The 15,260-nt window shown below is 46.6% G+C and overlaps 1 protein-coding gene across 1 annotated transcript in view; it reads left to right on the forward strand.

Annotated features, from left to right (window-relative positions):
- Positions 1 to 15,260, forward strand: part of LOC110525363 (protein FAM222A) — a 67,798-nt gene that overhangs the window by 32,578 nt on the left and 19,960 nt on the right. Inside the window, exon 2 of the mRNA XM_036979495.2 lies at positions 2,112 to 2,266. Coding sequence (XP_036835390.2) covers positions 2,161 to 2,266 — 106 coding nt within the window. The 5' untranslated portion in view covers positions 2,112 to 2,160. The remainder of the gene's footprint in view (positions 1 to 2,111; positions 2,267 to 15,260) is intronic.

The following is a 15,260-nucleotide window of genomic DNA, read 5'->3' on the forward strand; positions in this document are numbered from 1 at the left end:
TGTTCATCTAGTGATTCACCGCATTTGACAAGCACGTGAGAAATAATTGTTCAATAATCTGCTGTGCATCACGGCGAGAGACGGCGGCATTGACAGCCCCGGTGAAATATTTGACTGCTCTCTTTGTTTTCATGTAATGAAAACGATACTGATTTATATCCATGCATTGCCATCAGGAGACTCCATCAGCACAGTGTCCCAGACAGAGCAAATAAATAGTTTGAAACATCGTAGACAATAATGTTTTAGGTCTGGTTGAGGTTCTGACCTACTGTTTTTACATTGCACGTCTCTTTTTAGTTTACAAACAAAATGTTAGTCTACGTCTAATGAGAAGACACAGTTTGCCTCTTTATGGCCATTAATTCAGCCCACGGTCCTTGTAATCCCTCATTGTGTTGGGTGATGGCGATGTGACTGAATTTAGATCTAATCCAGTGGATGAGGCTGCCCTGCAGGTCTGTGTATGGGCCTTGACGGAGGTGATCTTAGCTGCGTGTGTGTTGTGTTCTGTGTTTCCACACTGATGGTATTTTTGAGAGGCTCTGTTCCTCTAGAGTAGAGCTGGAGATGTTTAGCCTAGGGGGAGATTGATTAATGCTGTCACTGGACCTGATGCACTGCTGGCACTCCCAACCCATTTTCACTCACACGTTTTGCTCTTCTATCCTTGTGGGGAACTAAAATGTATTTCCATTCAAAATCCTATTTTCCCTAACCCCTTACCCTAACTCCTAACCCCTTACCCTAACTCCTAACCCCTTACCCTTACATGGGAAATGTCCCCAAGAGGAAGACTTTTCCTTGTTTTACTATCTTTGTGGGGACTTTAGGATCTTGGTCCCCCAGGCCTTTGCTGACATTCTCCCAGTGTGGTCCTATGTTAACATGCTGCAGGTAGACTGCTCTTTTCTCAGCATTACCGTTTAGCTGTCAATAGATAATGCTGTCACCACGGCACATGCTATGCACTGCTCCGGAAGGAGTGTTACATGTACGTACTGCATGTGTTTTCATAGACAGGAGCCAGGCTCGAGCAGATGTCCTATTTATAAGGTTGGACTCTACTCCTAACCTGTCTGACTCTGCTGCCCCCAGACCAGCGCAGTTGTAGGTGGCATGTCCTGTGTGTGTGTGTGTGTGTGTGTGTCGGTGGTGGAGGGGGCTGTTCTGCTTATAGAACGCTCCAAGAGTCTTTAGTGGCCTATGTTTGCATGGCAAGCCGATTTTAAAAGGGAAGGCGGATAGAGAGAGTCCCAGTTGCTAAGCAGGCAGACAGTTGTAGGTGGCATAGAGCCAGTCCCAGTCCCAGTTGCTAAGCAGGCAGACAGTTGTAGGTGGCATAGAGCCAGTCCCAGTTGCCAAGCAGGCAGACAGTTGTAAGTGGCATAGAGCCAGTCCCAGTTGCTAGGCAGGCAGGCAGTTGTAGGTGGCATAGAGCCAGTCCCAGTCCCAGTTGCTAAGCAGGCAGACAGTTGTAAGTGGCATAGAGCCAGTCCCAGTCCCAGTTGCCAAGCAGGCAGACAGTTGTAAGTGGCATAGAGCCAGTCCCAGTTGCTAGGCAGGCAGGCAGTTGTAGGTGGCATAGAGCCAGTCCCAGTCCCAGTTGCCAAGCAGGCAGACAGTTGTAAGTGGCATAGAGCCAGTCCCAGTTGCTAGGCAGGCAGGCAGTTGTAGGTGGCATAGAGCCAGTCCCAGTCCCAGTTGCTAAGCAGGCAGACAGTTGTAGGTGGCATTAAGCCAGTCCCAGTTGCTAGGCAGGCAGACAGTTGTAGGTGGCATAGAGCCAGTCCCAGTCCCAGTTGCTAGGCAGGCAGACAGTTGTAGGTGGCATAGAGCCAGTCCCAGTCCCAGTTGCTAAGCAGGCAGACAGTTGTAGGTGGCATAGAGCCAGTCCCAGTTGTTAAGCAGGCAGACAGTTGTAGGTGGCATAGAGCTATCCCTGTCCCAGTTGCTAGGCAGGCAGACAGTTGTAGGTGGCATAGAGCCAGTCCCAGTCCGCCACTGAACTTCAGACCTTCATGCCCATTGAGCTTAGCTTCTTCCAAATCCTCCTGCTTTTCTCACATTCTTTGTTCAACCCCCTCTCTCTTTCTCTCTCTCTCCCCCAGGTTGGCCTTGGCAGTCCCCCAGTTGTAGTTGTCCGCCCGCCCCCCCGCCATGCTGGCCTGCCTGCAGAGGAGGCAGAACCCTCCAATCCCATCTTCCCAGCACCCCTTGTGCGCCAGCAAGGCCCTGGAGCCGCCTCAAGCCCTCAGCCGAAAATGTGAGTCCAAGGCAAAGAAGGGTCAGGAGTTTTGTTAGGTTTCCCAATGTATTTGATTTGGTAGAGGGAGACCTTGGGGTTGCTATGTTGTTACTCTTTGTTTATAAAGGGACTGTGTAGCTGTGCTGACTGTGCAGAGTTTAACGTGCCTCCCTGGCCCTCGTGACTGTGTAGCTGTGCTGACTGTGCAGAGTTTAACGTGCCTCCCTGGCCCTCGGTGACTGTGTAGCTGTGCTGACTGTGCAGAGTTTAACGTGCCTCCCTGGCCCTCGTGACTGTGTAGCTGTGCTGACTGTGCAGAGTTTAACGTGCCTCCCTGGCCCTCGGTGACTGTGTAGCTGTGCTGACTGTGCAGAGTTTAACGTGCCTCCCTGGCCCTCGGTGACTGTGTAGCTGTGCTGAATGTGCAGAGTTTAACGTGCCTCCCTGGCCCTCGGTGACTGTGTAGCTGTGCTGACTGTGCAGAGTTTAACGTGCCTCCCTGGCCCTCGGTGACTGTGTAGGTGTGTTAGTTCTTCTATCCTTGTGGGGTTCTAAAATCCCCAAAATCCCTCTCATAAAATACTGTATATAAAGGGACTGGCCATGGGAAGTTGTTATGGAAATGAATGGGAAAGAAACTAGTTTGGACCAGCTAAGGATTAAAGAAAGCTGCCGTATTCCCCTGGAAGGTGACTTTCTGCCTAATTTCCCTGAAGCCTCGGGATTAGCCCTTTAGTGGAATGAGACTGTCCTGTGTGTGTGTGTGTGTGTGTGTGTCGGTGGTGGAGGGGGCTGTTCCGCTTATAGAACGCTCCAAGAGTCTTTAGTGGCCTATGTTTGCATGGCAAGCCGATTTTAAAAGGGAAGGCGGATAGAGAGAAGGAGTTAACCTAACATTTTCAACCTCTGTTTACAAAAGCTTAAACATGTTACAGTTCCACCTGCTAATAGGCCTAATTGTCAACAACATATCACTAGTAGTAAAATTTTAAAAATTCCACTCGAGAAAAACATACTGTTGGACATCCGAAAGACCCTATTTAACCGCGACTAGTGGGTCTGGCCCACTTATGTACACATCTTCCTGTTGCATCTGTAACCCCTAGACTGTTGCTACTTTGCAGGACTGACACAGGCATACACAGGATCATCGGGTTCAGGCGATTGCCCCGTTTATTATAGTCTGGCAATAAAGCACACAGCGTAGGTGTTCAAGTTCAAATCAGACGATTATGAATTTGCATTCCTCCAGCTCTGTCTGCGCCATAATCATTAATGAAAGGGCAAACATGGCTATAATAACACAATGTGATCGTATAGTTTTACATAGAATAAATATCCCGAGAACCAATTGTTTTTATTTTACAGTAACGTGAACCAAGACTCAAGATGGGAGTACAACAACCAGCTAGCTTCAGAGAAATACATTTTCAACACAGTAAATAAATTACAACATACCTGGCCTGAACTATAGGGACCTCTGCCTCCCAAACTCACGACTGCCCTCCTCAAGCGTCTTAGCCGATTGCGCCACATCAAAAGCTAGCTAGTGAGGTGACACAAGCGCAACACCTCAGCCTGAGGGGTAAGTGTCACACACCCCCATGTAATACACATGATTGGTTCAACTGGCAAAGGGGAATGTGAGGACAAGGTCAGTGTTGCTTTTGTTCAGATCTACGTGTGTGTACGTTTTTCAAGTATGTGCCAAGGTTGAGACCAAAAGGGTGTGTGTCCTGGTTCCATGGGAATGGAACAGGTACTGTATATGGTGACGTGAGTTCCGGCCAGGTTCCCTAATGAGCTTCCAGAAAGTGAGAGAGACAGAGAAGAAAGAGGGAGGGCTGTGAGAATGAGTCAGAGGGGGGAAATGGAGGGTAAGAGAGAAAAAGAGGGAGGCAATGGCTGTCTTAATCGATTCCCTCTCCCTCCAATTTGAACAGGATTAGCCCACTTCCTCCTCGGGCCTCTTATTGAAGAGCAGCCAGTGGGAGTCAGAGATGGAATCAATAGAGAAAAATAACAGTCTGTCTCTCTCTCTCTACCTCTCTCTACCTGTTAAACCCTTTGATTGAAATATTACCACTGTGGCCATATATAATGAGTGGATCTGAGAAGAATGACCTCCTTTCTGTCCCGCGGAGGTGAGACTGAGTGTTGGATTTCAGCATTGTACTGTACTTTACAGCCACTGGCCCTTCAATGAGAGAGGGGATTGTTCAAAAGGGGTGCGGAGAGGCAGATGTCAGCTTTGGCCAGGGGGATCGTGGGCACACACACTGGGCTCCTTCGTGCAAAGCTAGGTCCCCATCGATTGATCACCCTCTGGCCCAGTTTGAGCTGAGGGAGGAGGAGTGGGGGTTGTGGGGTAAAGTGACCCTGGCTCTTAGTAGCCCGAGTGAGGCCTGTCTCTGCCTACCTGCCTGCCAGACACCACCCCCTCACAGAGAGAAATAGGATGTGAGGGAGATTATTACCTGGAAGTGGCAGGAGAGGTGAGCTGCTCTGCTATTTGCATCTGCTGTCCTTGCAGGAAAGCAGTGGGGGGATGGTGAGGAGGAGGAGGAGGAGGAGGAGGAGGAGGTGGTGGTGGTGGTGGTGGTGGTGGGTGAGGGGGGCAGCGATGCTGAGCAGCTGCACAGTTCATTGATGCGACTCCCATTAAAAATCCCTCATACCCTCAATAAAAAAGGACTTAACTGGCTTCGCCATCAGCGGGAAGAGTTCAGATCGGCTCGCCAGACAATCAATTTCCCCCGAGCGCATAGAGCTTAGCGGGAGAAACGGGAGGCGGAAAGAGAGGGATGTTTCCATTATCACAGTCTGCTCTGCATCTGGGCCAGGAGAGCGAAAGAGATGAAGAGAGGGTGATGAGGGAGAGAAAGAAATGGGAAGCGGGAGAGCGGTATGTAGAGAAGGAAAGAAAGATGGGGAGTGGGAGAGCGATGGGGGAGAACAAGAGAGGGAGACTGGCTTTTTAAAATGCCATTGACTCCCTGCGTTTAAGGGTCCAATACAGCCATTTTTATCTCGATATCAAATGTTTTCTGGGTAACAATTAAGTACCGTACTGTGATTGTTTTCAGTTAAAATGGTTTAAAATAAATAAAAATAGCTTCTTAGCAAAGGGCAATTTCTCAAGAAAAAATGTGTCTAGGACTGTCTGGGTGGGAGGGAAAACTGAAATGTAGCTGTTATTGGCAGAGAGGTTTGAACCTCCCATTCTATTAGTGGTCTGACTAATTTACCGCATGGTCACGTCACCATGGAAGGCCAAAACCCCATCCCACCAAAACAGGCAAAAAATGTAATGTGGTCTTTCCAATCAGCTCTTACACCAAAAGGGCATTATCATCATTTTCACAGTATTATTCCAACCTCATAGTGTGTAAATATTTATAAAACACTGAAATATCTAGGTTTTGACTGCACTGGACCTTTAGAAACATCCTATTGGATTAGCCTCACTGGGGTGGCCTTTAGATTTAAAACAAAAATCTCTTCTCTGGCTATCTGGCCGTGGAATTAAGAGTGGGGAGGAATTACTTAAATTATAAATCATAGGCATTTGCTTTCAGCGTTCCCAAATTCCCTGTGTATCGGGCTGCACTATCCGCGCACCAGGACCTGTCATTTTTTATTAAATCTCCCCTTATGGGACATTTGTAGCAACCCCCCTTCCCGTCCTCCCCTCCCCATCACTTCTGCCACTATACGCTGCACTTCGTGAGAAGCAGGGGAGGACACGGCAATGGAGCCAGTGTCTCTCTTCAGGCCATTCTCCCCCAGAGAGAGGGCACCCAGACCAGTCGGGGGAGAGAGAGGGAAGGCCCTGGGCCTGTATGGGGAGAGGGATGCCACTGAACGTAGTTTCCAGTCCCCAGGCACCCAGGCTTATTCCTCTCACCCCTTTGTGGTTGTGGAACCAGCCTCTCTCTAAATAGGGAGGTGTAGACAGAGAAGGGTGTAGCTGAGGGCTAAGAGAGAGGCTGAGGGTCCCAACGAAAGGCCGCTACACACTGTATATGACGCTCTGTTTGAAAGCGTGTGTAGGGCCCTTAAGAGGGCCGGTCAGGAGGGACCACAGCACAGCAGCACTCAGCAGCCATTCATTTGGAGGAGAGGATATAACCTTTTTATAGTCCCAGACAGAGGCTACTGTACTCTCTACAGCAGGTCAACTTCTCATTTCACCTACATAAGAATGTAACAATTTGATGAGAATGTGAGAATTTGATAATGTAACAATTTGATGAGAATGTAACAATTTGACGAGTATGTGAGAAAGTAACAATTTGATGAGAATATAACAATTTGATAAGGATGTGAGAATGTGTTCACTGTCCAGGTCATTTTATTCTCTTATTTCATCATATGGTTTGTTTGACGTTGGCAAGATCAGCAAGAGTGACCGTGACGCTCGTAGCTATCAATATGGCGTGTTTGACAGCCCCGTCAGATTGGGATCTGCACGTCGTGGGTTCTTTCCCCGGTCAGTCCGCTGTAGGTGCTGCCCTTGTTAGACCGCACATGTCACAGACGCTCCTGTGTCTGCCCCGTGATTGGATCAGACCTCGGGCTCTGCCCCCTGATTGGATCAGACTTTCAGCTCAATCTGTGTCGTGCCTCTAGCCAACAGCAGACCCTGATTCTAAACCCCACGTCCAGAAGGCACGCTGATATCATCATCCAGCAGGCCTCGAGAGCCAATCACGGAGGTGCACAGAGGGTTTCTATGGCATCAGTAGAAATAGAATAACTTGAACGGGTCAAAATGAATGGGAATGTCCATTCTGATAATCTATTTCTATGCTGATATCCTAGGTTCACTACGTGCCTGGTATCCATAGACATAGAATGGCTAGAACAGGAAATACGCTGATATTCTATTGGCCCTAGTCAAAAAGTAGTGCAATATATAGGGAATAGTCTGTGTCTGACAAAGAACCCTATCTACCACTCTCTCGCTGGTGTTTGAGCCAGAGGTAAACATGACCGTAGAATTACCTTTCCATATCCAATCGGATACCTCCAGCCTGGGAAAGGGAAAGGTTTTCTATAGAATACTTAAATGTGGCAGCAGAAATGACAACCTTTTCCCTGATTGCCTTTGAGCCCGGAGGGAGAGAGGACTGGAGTGGAAATGTAGAGGAGGAGAGAGAGGGAATAGGCGAGAGAGGGGAGGAGCAGTGTACCCTGGGAGAATCTGCATGCACTTGACCTTTCCCCACTGATTGAACTGCCTCTTCCATCTCCCGTTTGGAATTCCACAGGCTCACTGCACATGGCCGGCCGCCATCATTATTCCATTTATTCCGCGTTGGGGAACAGGGAGAGATGTTAAAGTGGCCTTTCTCAAAGTGAGAGGTGATTGACAGCCAAGTGTTCAATGCCACACCCCCTCAGTACCACTAAGTGTAACAGCCACTCACATAAATAAAACAAATTTTAAAAATCATGATGTAACTTCTTCACCTGCGCTCGATTGAAGCTTGCCTGGCACCATGGAACGAATGGAATAGTTCCAAAAGTGCAAATCGCGATCAAGCACTCAAATATGTTTGAAAGAAAACAACTATTTGAACCTGGGTCTGTGGTTTGGTGGACGGACACAGTCTGGACATACAGTACACGCACCAGCAGCCTGTCTCATGCCCACTGGCACTCAATTGTGCCAGGAGGGTGGCGGGCATCTCAGGGCTGGCACTCAGAAGATAATTTCCGGCAGGCCGCATCCCACAGTGCCATGCCCCTTCGCTCTGCCCTCTGCCGTCTGTTTATGGGGCGCGGCGTTGGGGTGTGGAGTGTTGTTTTTTCATAGGGCAGTGAGGTTCCAGAAAGCAGGCCACTCTAGTTTTGGCCACACTGGGACTTGGTTTGGAAACGTACTGTAGGCTACCCGTTCCCAGCTAGATGGCATTTTGGTATCTCAGGTGCAGGACAGTAACACATTCTATCACTGTGTGCTGGCTGTGACATTCTATTGTCGCTGAGATATGGCAGCCTATCACTGCCAAGGGTAGGACTCTTTCTTCATCAAAATGTGGATAATTAACAATGCTGTAATACTCTTACCTGACTGTATTGTGTGCATGTGTAAGGGGATTGGACTTCTGAGGTATCATGACTACAGCGGTATACAGTAACTGTGTCAGATGTGAGTGTTCTTGCTGACCCTGGCTGTCACTACTGCTCTGTGGATCCCTAAGGGCTAAAACGAGTCATCCATCCAAACTACACTGCTTTTAAGTGACACAAGGATTTATGTAGAGAGAACACTCAATCTCTCCTTACTCATATATCCAGACCGGTATCCATCCAGATTGGAAGTTTCCTTTCTGACCTGCATTGAGTCATTAAAGGTCTCTCTCACTCGCTGGTGGAGGGCCTTGTTGTCTGTACAGCGTTAAATATTAATTGGGAATCAGTGGAGGACTTGTCTCCTAAATGATAGAACAGAAGGGCCTGGGCTTTTGCCTCAGGCAGCCTGCGGGAGCCTTCTCCCATTTACCTGCAGGCCTTCTCCAGTCTGACAGCCCTGCCCAGAGCCGGCTTTCCCTCCTCTCCCTCTGCTGCCCTGCCTGCCTGACTGCCTGTTATTTTTGTCTCTGTGTGCTCCTACAATCTCCAGTCCTCAGGTCCCGTACTCAAACTCTGGGTTACTTGAGTTTGTGGAGGACGGGTGCTGTGTGTTTTTGTGTGCATTGCCGCCGGATCTGCTCCCCTTGTGTAGGCATTTTTAAGAAATAGTGTAGCACAGTCGCAAATACTATTGAAAGACAGCAGCCAGGACAGAAGAGGTGCCTTGTTGTAATCATAGATGATATAGCTGGTGTGTGTGTGTGTGTGGCTTTACACAGAGCCTCCTTTTGTTCCTCTTTTATCAGGGCTATCATCTGGAGAGGTGTGTTGTGATTGAAACTAGTGCCCCAGTGCATGCTTGTGTGTGTGTGAGAGATCAGGGATCATTAGTGTATAAAAAGGTCAACACTACTGTTTTGGAAATGAAAACCAGTCTGGGTTGATGTTGAATGTTGGCTCTGTGTCCCTCGGCACTGGAGCGCAGCTTCAAACAGGGCAATGGGGGCACATTGTGTTGGAGGGGGCTGGGCGGAGTGGGAGAGAAACGGATAGAGACGGGGGAGGGAGAGATCAGGGGGCTGGGGTGACTTTGATGCCACAGGAATGAGTTCACGGGCTCGTGAGCACAGGCCTAATCACACATGACAATATCGGCTGGTGTGCCAGTCGCAACGCATAACAGCCCCCCCACTCGCCGGTGCTGCTGACTCGGGTATTTGCTGATAAAGCTCTGCTTTCTAGATCATGCTGTGTGTACAATGAGGGTGGCCAGGCTCGTCACAGCCATACCGCCATGGTTCTGGGCCTGGTACAGAACCATGCACGGTACCAGGCCCAGGCTCCCCTAGGGTATACTCCATTTTAACCAAAGGACAGGCTGGTGAATAAAGAAAGACTGGCGTGTCTTGGTGTTTGAAAGGAGGTCGGGTCTATGGGCTTTGCCGGCGCCGTGAGATTGTAAATGTTATTTTTTAAATTTGTCTAAAAGTTCCATTGGACACCCGTTTTTTGGCATAGCTCTTTTTGTTTGGCCTGTTTTGTTTATCGGGGTCACGTGAATTGTGGGGGTAAACATGTTGCCCCAGATTCAGTGTTTGTTTGGTACACGGGCCTCCTTCCCACAATAGAGCCGTCATGGCTACTGTTGACGTCCTGCATTCCTCCTCCCCAGCCAACACAAAGGGGTACCGGCTCGGCCAGCTCTCTGTTGGTCTCGCTATCTACTCAACCCGGGAGATGGAAGACTAGAATCACTGTTGAATATAGTCAGCTACCTCCTTTTAATAATGTGGGGAGTTTTTTAAACTATTTGGCTGCATGTGAAATTGCACCCTCTTCCCTATATAGTGCATTACTTTTGACCAGAGCCCTATTGCACCCTATTCCTTATATAGTGCCGTATTTTTTTACTAGGGCCCATATGGAATAGAGTGCCATTTCAGACACATCTCTGTTTATCCGCTATACAATCTGTCCATGATATATGCTGCACAAACAACACTGAGCTAAGATGACCAACAACAATAAATATTTAGCAAGAAAGCTTCATTTGAATAATTCAGCCATAGGAATTTTGTGGTGGTGACATATGGAAACGGTCTCTCTGGATAACAAAATCACTAATAAGGTACCATTATGACATGACCACCAGCGTTACTAGGACTACTCTGTCTAATAATCCTAATAATGGTAACACTTGAGTATTGTAGCAGTGGTGTCTGCAGGGCTCTGCTCTGGGCTCAGCCCGGGGCTCTGCTCTGGGCTCGGCCCGGGGCTCTGCTCTGGGCTCGGCCCGGGGCTCTGCTCTGGGCTCGGCCCGGGGCTCTGCTCTGGGCTCGGCCCGGGGCTCTGCTCTGGGCTCGGCCCGGGGCTCTGCTCTGGGCTCGGCCCGGGGCTCTGCTAATGCAGCCTGAGCGCAGACAAATGGAAAGTGACACGTGTGTGTGTGTGTAGAATGCTATTTGGTGACGCTTTGACTATAGATAATAAAGTGTTCGCCACAAGGTGATTTCACTCTGCAAGCACCCCAAAAGGAACTCACTTACTCTGGGTGAGAGAGTGTGAGAAATGAGAGGGAGAAAATCCAGGCTAATAAGATGATGCACAGTGCTAGCTACTAGAGGAAGTAAGCTTCAACTGGAGAGGAGTGGTTTGGATAATCTGTTCTAAACAGGATTTTGTGTGTGTGTTAGGCCCTGTGCATAGGGAACTCCTTCAGAATCAATCAATCCTCAATCATTTCCCCTACAGCCCATAAAAGGCATGTTGCTACATCAAACCAACAAATTAGTTGATTGATTAATGTCTGGGTATAGAGATAAATACCAAATAGATAATAAAAACAATGGACGTAACTATATCGCTATATACGTTACAGCCTTATTCTAAAATGGATTACATTTTTAAAATCCTCATTAATCTACACACAATCCCCCATAATGACAAAGTGAAAACAGGTTTTTAGAAATGTTTTCAAATTTATTAAAAATAGAAAACAGAAATACCTTATTTACATTAGTATTCAGACCCTTTGCCATGAGAATCAAAATTGAGCTCAGGTGCATCCTGTTTCCATTGATCATCATTGAGATGTTTCTACAACTTGATTGGAGTCCACCTGTGGTAAATTTAATTGATTGGACATGATTTGGAAAGGTACACATCTGTCTATATAAGGTCCCACAGTTGTCGGTGCATGTCAAAGCAAAACCAAACCATGAGATCCGTAAAGCTCCAAGTCAGGATTGTGTCGAGAAACAGATCTGGGGAAGGGTACCAAAAAATGTCTGCAGCATTGAAGTTCCCCAAGAACACTGGCCATCATTCTTTAAATGGAAGAAGTTTGGAACGACCAAGACTTCCTAGAGCTGGCTGCCCGGCCAAACTGTGCAATCTGTGGAGAACAGCCTTGGGTTCTTGGTCACCTCCCTGACAGATGGTCACTCTGACAGAGCTCCAGAGTTCCTCTGTGAAGATGGGAGAACCTTCCAGAAGGACAAACATCTCTGCAGAACTCCACCTATCAGGCCTTTATGGTAGAGTGGCCAGACGGAAGTCACTCTTCATTAAAAGGCATATGACAGCCAGCTTGGAGTTTGCCAAAAGGCACCTAAAGACTCTCAGACCATGAGAAACAAAATTCTCTGGTCTGATGGAACCAAGACTGAACGCTTTGGCCTGAATGCCAAGCATAATTTAGAGGAAATCTGGCCCCATACCTACGGTAAAGCGTGGTGGCAGCATCATGCTGTGGGGATGTTTTTCAGCGGCAGGGACCGGGAGACTAGTCAGGATCGAGGGAAAGATGAACAAAGCAAATGAGAGATCCTTGATGAAAACCTGCTCCAGGGTGCTCAGAACCTCAGATTGGGATGAAGGTTCACCTTCCAACAGGACAGTGACCCTAAGCACACAGCCAATACAACATAGGAGTGGCTTCGGGACAAGTCTCTGAATGTCCTTGAGTGGCCGTGCCAGAGCCCGGGCTTGAACCCGATCGATCAAACATCTCCGGAGAGACCTGAAAATATGAATGGGAGAAACTCCCCAAATACAGGTGTGCCAAGCTTGTAGCATCATACTCAAGATGCCTCGAGGCTGTAATCGCTGCCAAAGGTGCTTCAACAAAGTACTGAGTAAAGGGTCTGCATACTTGTGTAAATGTGATATTTCAGTTTTTTTTAAATAGTAATTTGCAAAAATGTCTGAACCTGTTTTTGCTTTCTAATTATGCAGTATTGTATGTAGATTGATGTATGTAGATTTTTTTAAATAATAAGGCTGTAAGGTAGCAAAGTGAAGGGGGTCGAAATATTTAATGAAAGAACTGTATGTATCGATGTTTTAGTAGAAAATAATGCAAAGATGAGGAGAAAATGATCTTGGCTACAGTTGTTGAAGCTAATTTATGACAATGAAGTTGCTCTCGTAGGCAGGCGCCTGAGAAGAGGAGAGGTGATCAGTGCCAGGAGGCTGAAGGAAGGAAGCACAAAGCCAACATTTGCAAGGAAATTATTTGATTGGATTTGAGGTGAGAATGACCTTCTTTGAAATTAAAGATAACAATTACGAGTCATATGAGTTTTTTACAACTTTTTGATGTCTAAATCCATTTTTGACATGGTTCTGTAGTTGGCTGTGATAGATCAGATGTGAGATTGCAGGGCCTAACAGGCCGTCAATGGAACACTCTCATTCCCTTCCCGGGAATATGCCTATATTTCTGTTACTAGTCAAGTAGCCATCAGAGACCGGGCGTTCACAGATGGGGGTGGGGTGAGACTGAATTATTTTCCTGCATGTACTGTTTGTAGGCCTATGCATCATAATCATAATTCAAGATATCTTTGTCATCATGAACTTTCATAAGAATCTGAACAATTATAGCTAGCCTACATACCAAATCTTTAAATCTCATTCAAATATATTTTTTAGATGTCATCTCCAAGCAAGTAATTAACCAAATAATCAGCCATGCAATTCCATACTCATCTTTTAAAACTAACTCTTTTAACCTAAATTGTTTTTATCTTTAAAAATTAAATAGAGAAACTAACAGTACAGATACACTACCGGTCAAAAGTTTTAGAACACCTACTCATTCAAGGGTTTTTCTTCATTTTTACTATTTTCTACATTGTGGAATAATAGTGAAGACATTAAAACTATGAAATAGCACATATGGAATCATGTAGTAACCCAAAAAGTGTTAAACAAATGAAAATAGGTTTTTATATTTGAGATTCTTCAAATTGCCACCCTTTGCCTTGATGACAGCCTTTCACATTTTCTCAACCAGCTTCACCTGGAACACTTTTTCAACCGTCTTGAAGGAGTTCCCACATATGCTGAGCACTTGTTGGCTGCTTTTCCATCACTCTGCGGTCCGACTCATCCCAAACCATCTCAATTTGGTTAAGGTTGGGGGATTGTGGAGGCCATGTCAACCGATGCAACACCACCTCCATGCTTACGGTGGGAAATACACATCTCCAATTTGGGAGATGTCTGTCTAATGTCCATTGCTCGTGTTTCTTGGCCCATGCAAGTCTCTTCTTCCTAATCATGTTCTTTAGTAGTGGTTTATTTGCAGCAATTTGACTATGAAGGCCTGATTCACAGTCTCTTCTGAACAGTTGATGTTGAGATGTCTGTTACAGTGCCTTGCGAACGTATTCGGCCCCCTTGAACTTTGCGACCTTTTGCCACATTTCAGGCTTCAAACATAAAGATATAAAACTGTATTTTTTTGTGAAGAATCAACAACATGTGGGACACAATCATGAAGTGGAACGACATTTATTGGATATTTCAAACTTTTTTAACAAATCAAAAACTGAAAAATTGGGCGTGCAAAATTATTCAGCCCCTTTACTTTCAGTGCAGCAAACTCTCTCCAGAAGTTCAGTGAGGATCTCTGAATGATCCAATGTTGACCTAAATGACTAATGATGATAAATACAATCCACCTGTGTGTAATCAAGTCTCCGTATAAATGCACCTGCACTGTGATAGTCTCAGAGGTCCGTTAAAAGCGCAGAGAGCATCATGAAGAACAAGGAACACACCAGGCACGTCCGAGATACTGTTGTGAAGAAGTTTAAAGCCGGATTTGGATACAAAAAGATTTCCCAAGCTTTAAACATCCCAAGGAGCACTGTGCAAGCGATTAATATTGAAATGGAAGGAGTATCAGACCACTGCAAATCTACCAAGACCTGGCCGTCCCTCTAAACTTTCAGCTCATACAAGGAGAAGACTGATCAGAGATGCAGCCAAGAGGCCTATGATCACTCTGGATGAACTGCAGAGATCTACAGCTGAGGTGGGAGACTGTCCATAGGACAACAAGCAGTCGTATATTGCACAAATCTGGCCTTTATGGAAGAGTGGCAAGAAGAAAGCCATTTCTTAAAGATATCCATAAAAAGTGTTGTTTAAAGTTTGCCACAAGCCACCTGGGAGACACACCAAACATGTGGAAGAAGGTGCTCTGGTCAGATGAAACCAAAATTGAACTTTTTGGCAACAATGTAAAACGTTATGTTTGGCGTAAAAGCAACACAGCTCATCACCCTGAACACACCATCCCCACTGTCAAACATGGTGGTGGCAGCATCATGGTTTGGGCCTGCTTTTCTTCAGCAGGGACAGGGAAGATGGTTAAAATTGATGGGAAGATGGATGGAGCCAAATACAGGACCATTCTGGAAGAAAACCTGATGGAGTCTGCAAAAGACCTGAGACTGGGACGGAGATTTGTCTTCCAACAAGACAATGATCCAAAACATAAAGCAAAATCTACAATGGAATGGTTCAAAAATAAACATATCCAGGTGTTAGAATGGCCAAGTCAAAGTCCAGACCTGAATCCAATCGAGAATCTGTGGAAAGAACTGAAAACTGCTGTTCACAAATGCTCTCCATCTAA

The sequence above is a fragment of the Oncorhynchus mykiss genome, chromosome 6, assembly GCF_057628025.1.
Source record: "Oncorhynchus mykiss isolate SJ-2025 chromosome 6, ASM5762802v1, whole genome shotgun sequence".
Taxonomy (NCBI): domain Eukaryota; kingdom Metazoa; phylum Chordata; class Actinopteri; order Salmoniformes; family Salmonidae; genus Oncorhynchus; species Oncorhynchus mykiss.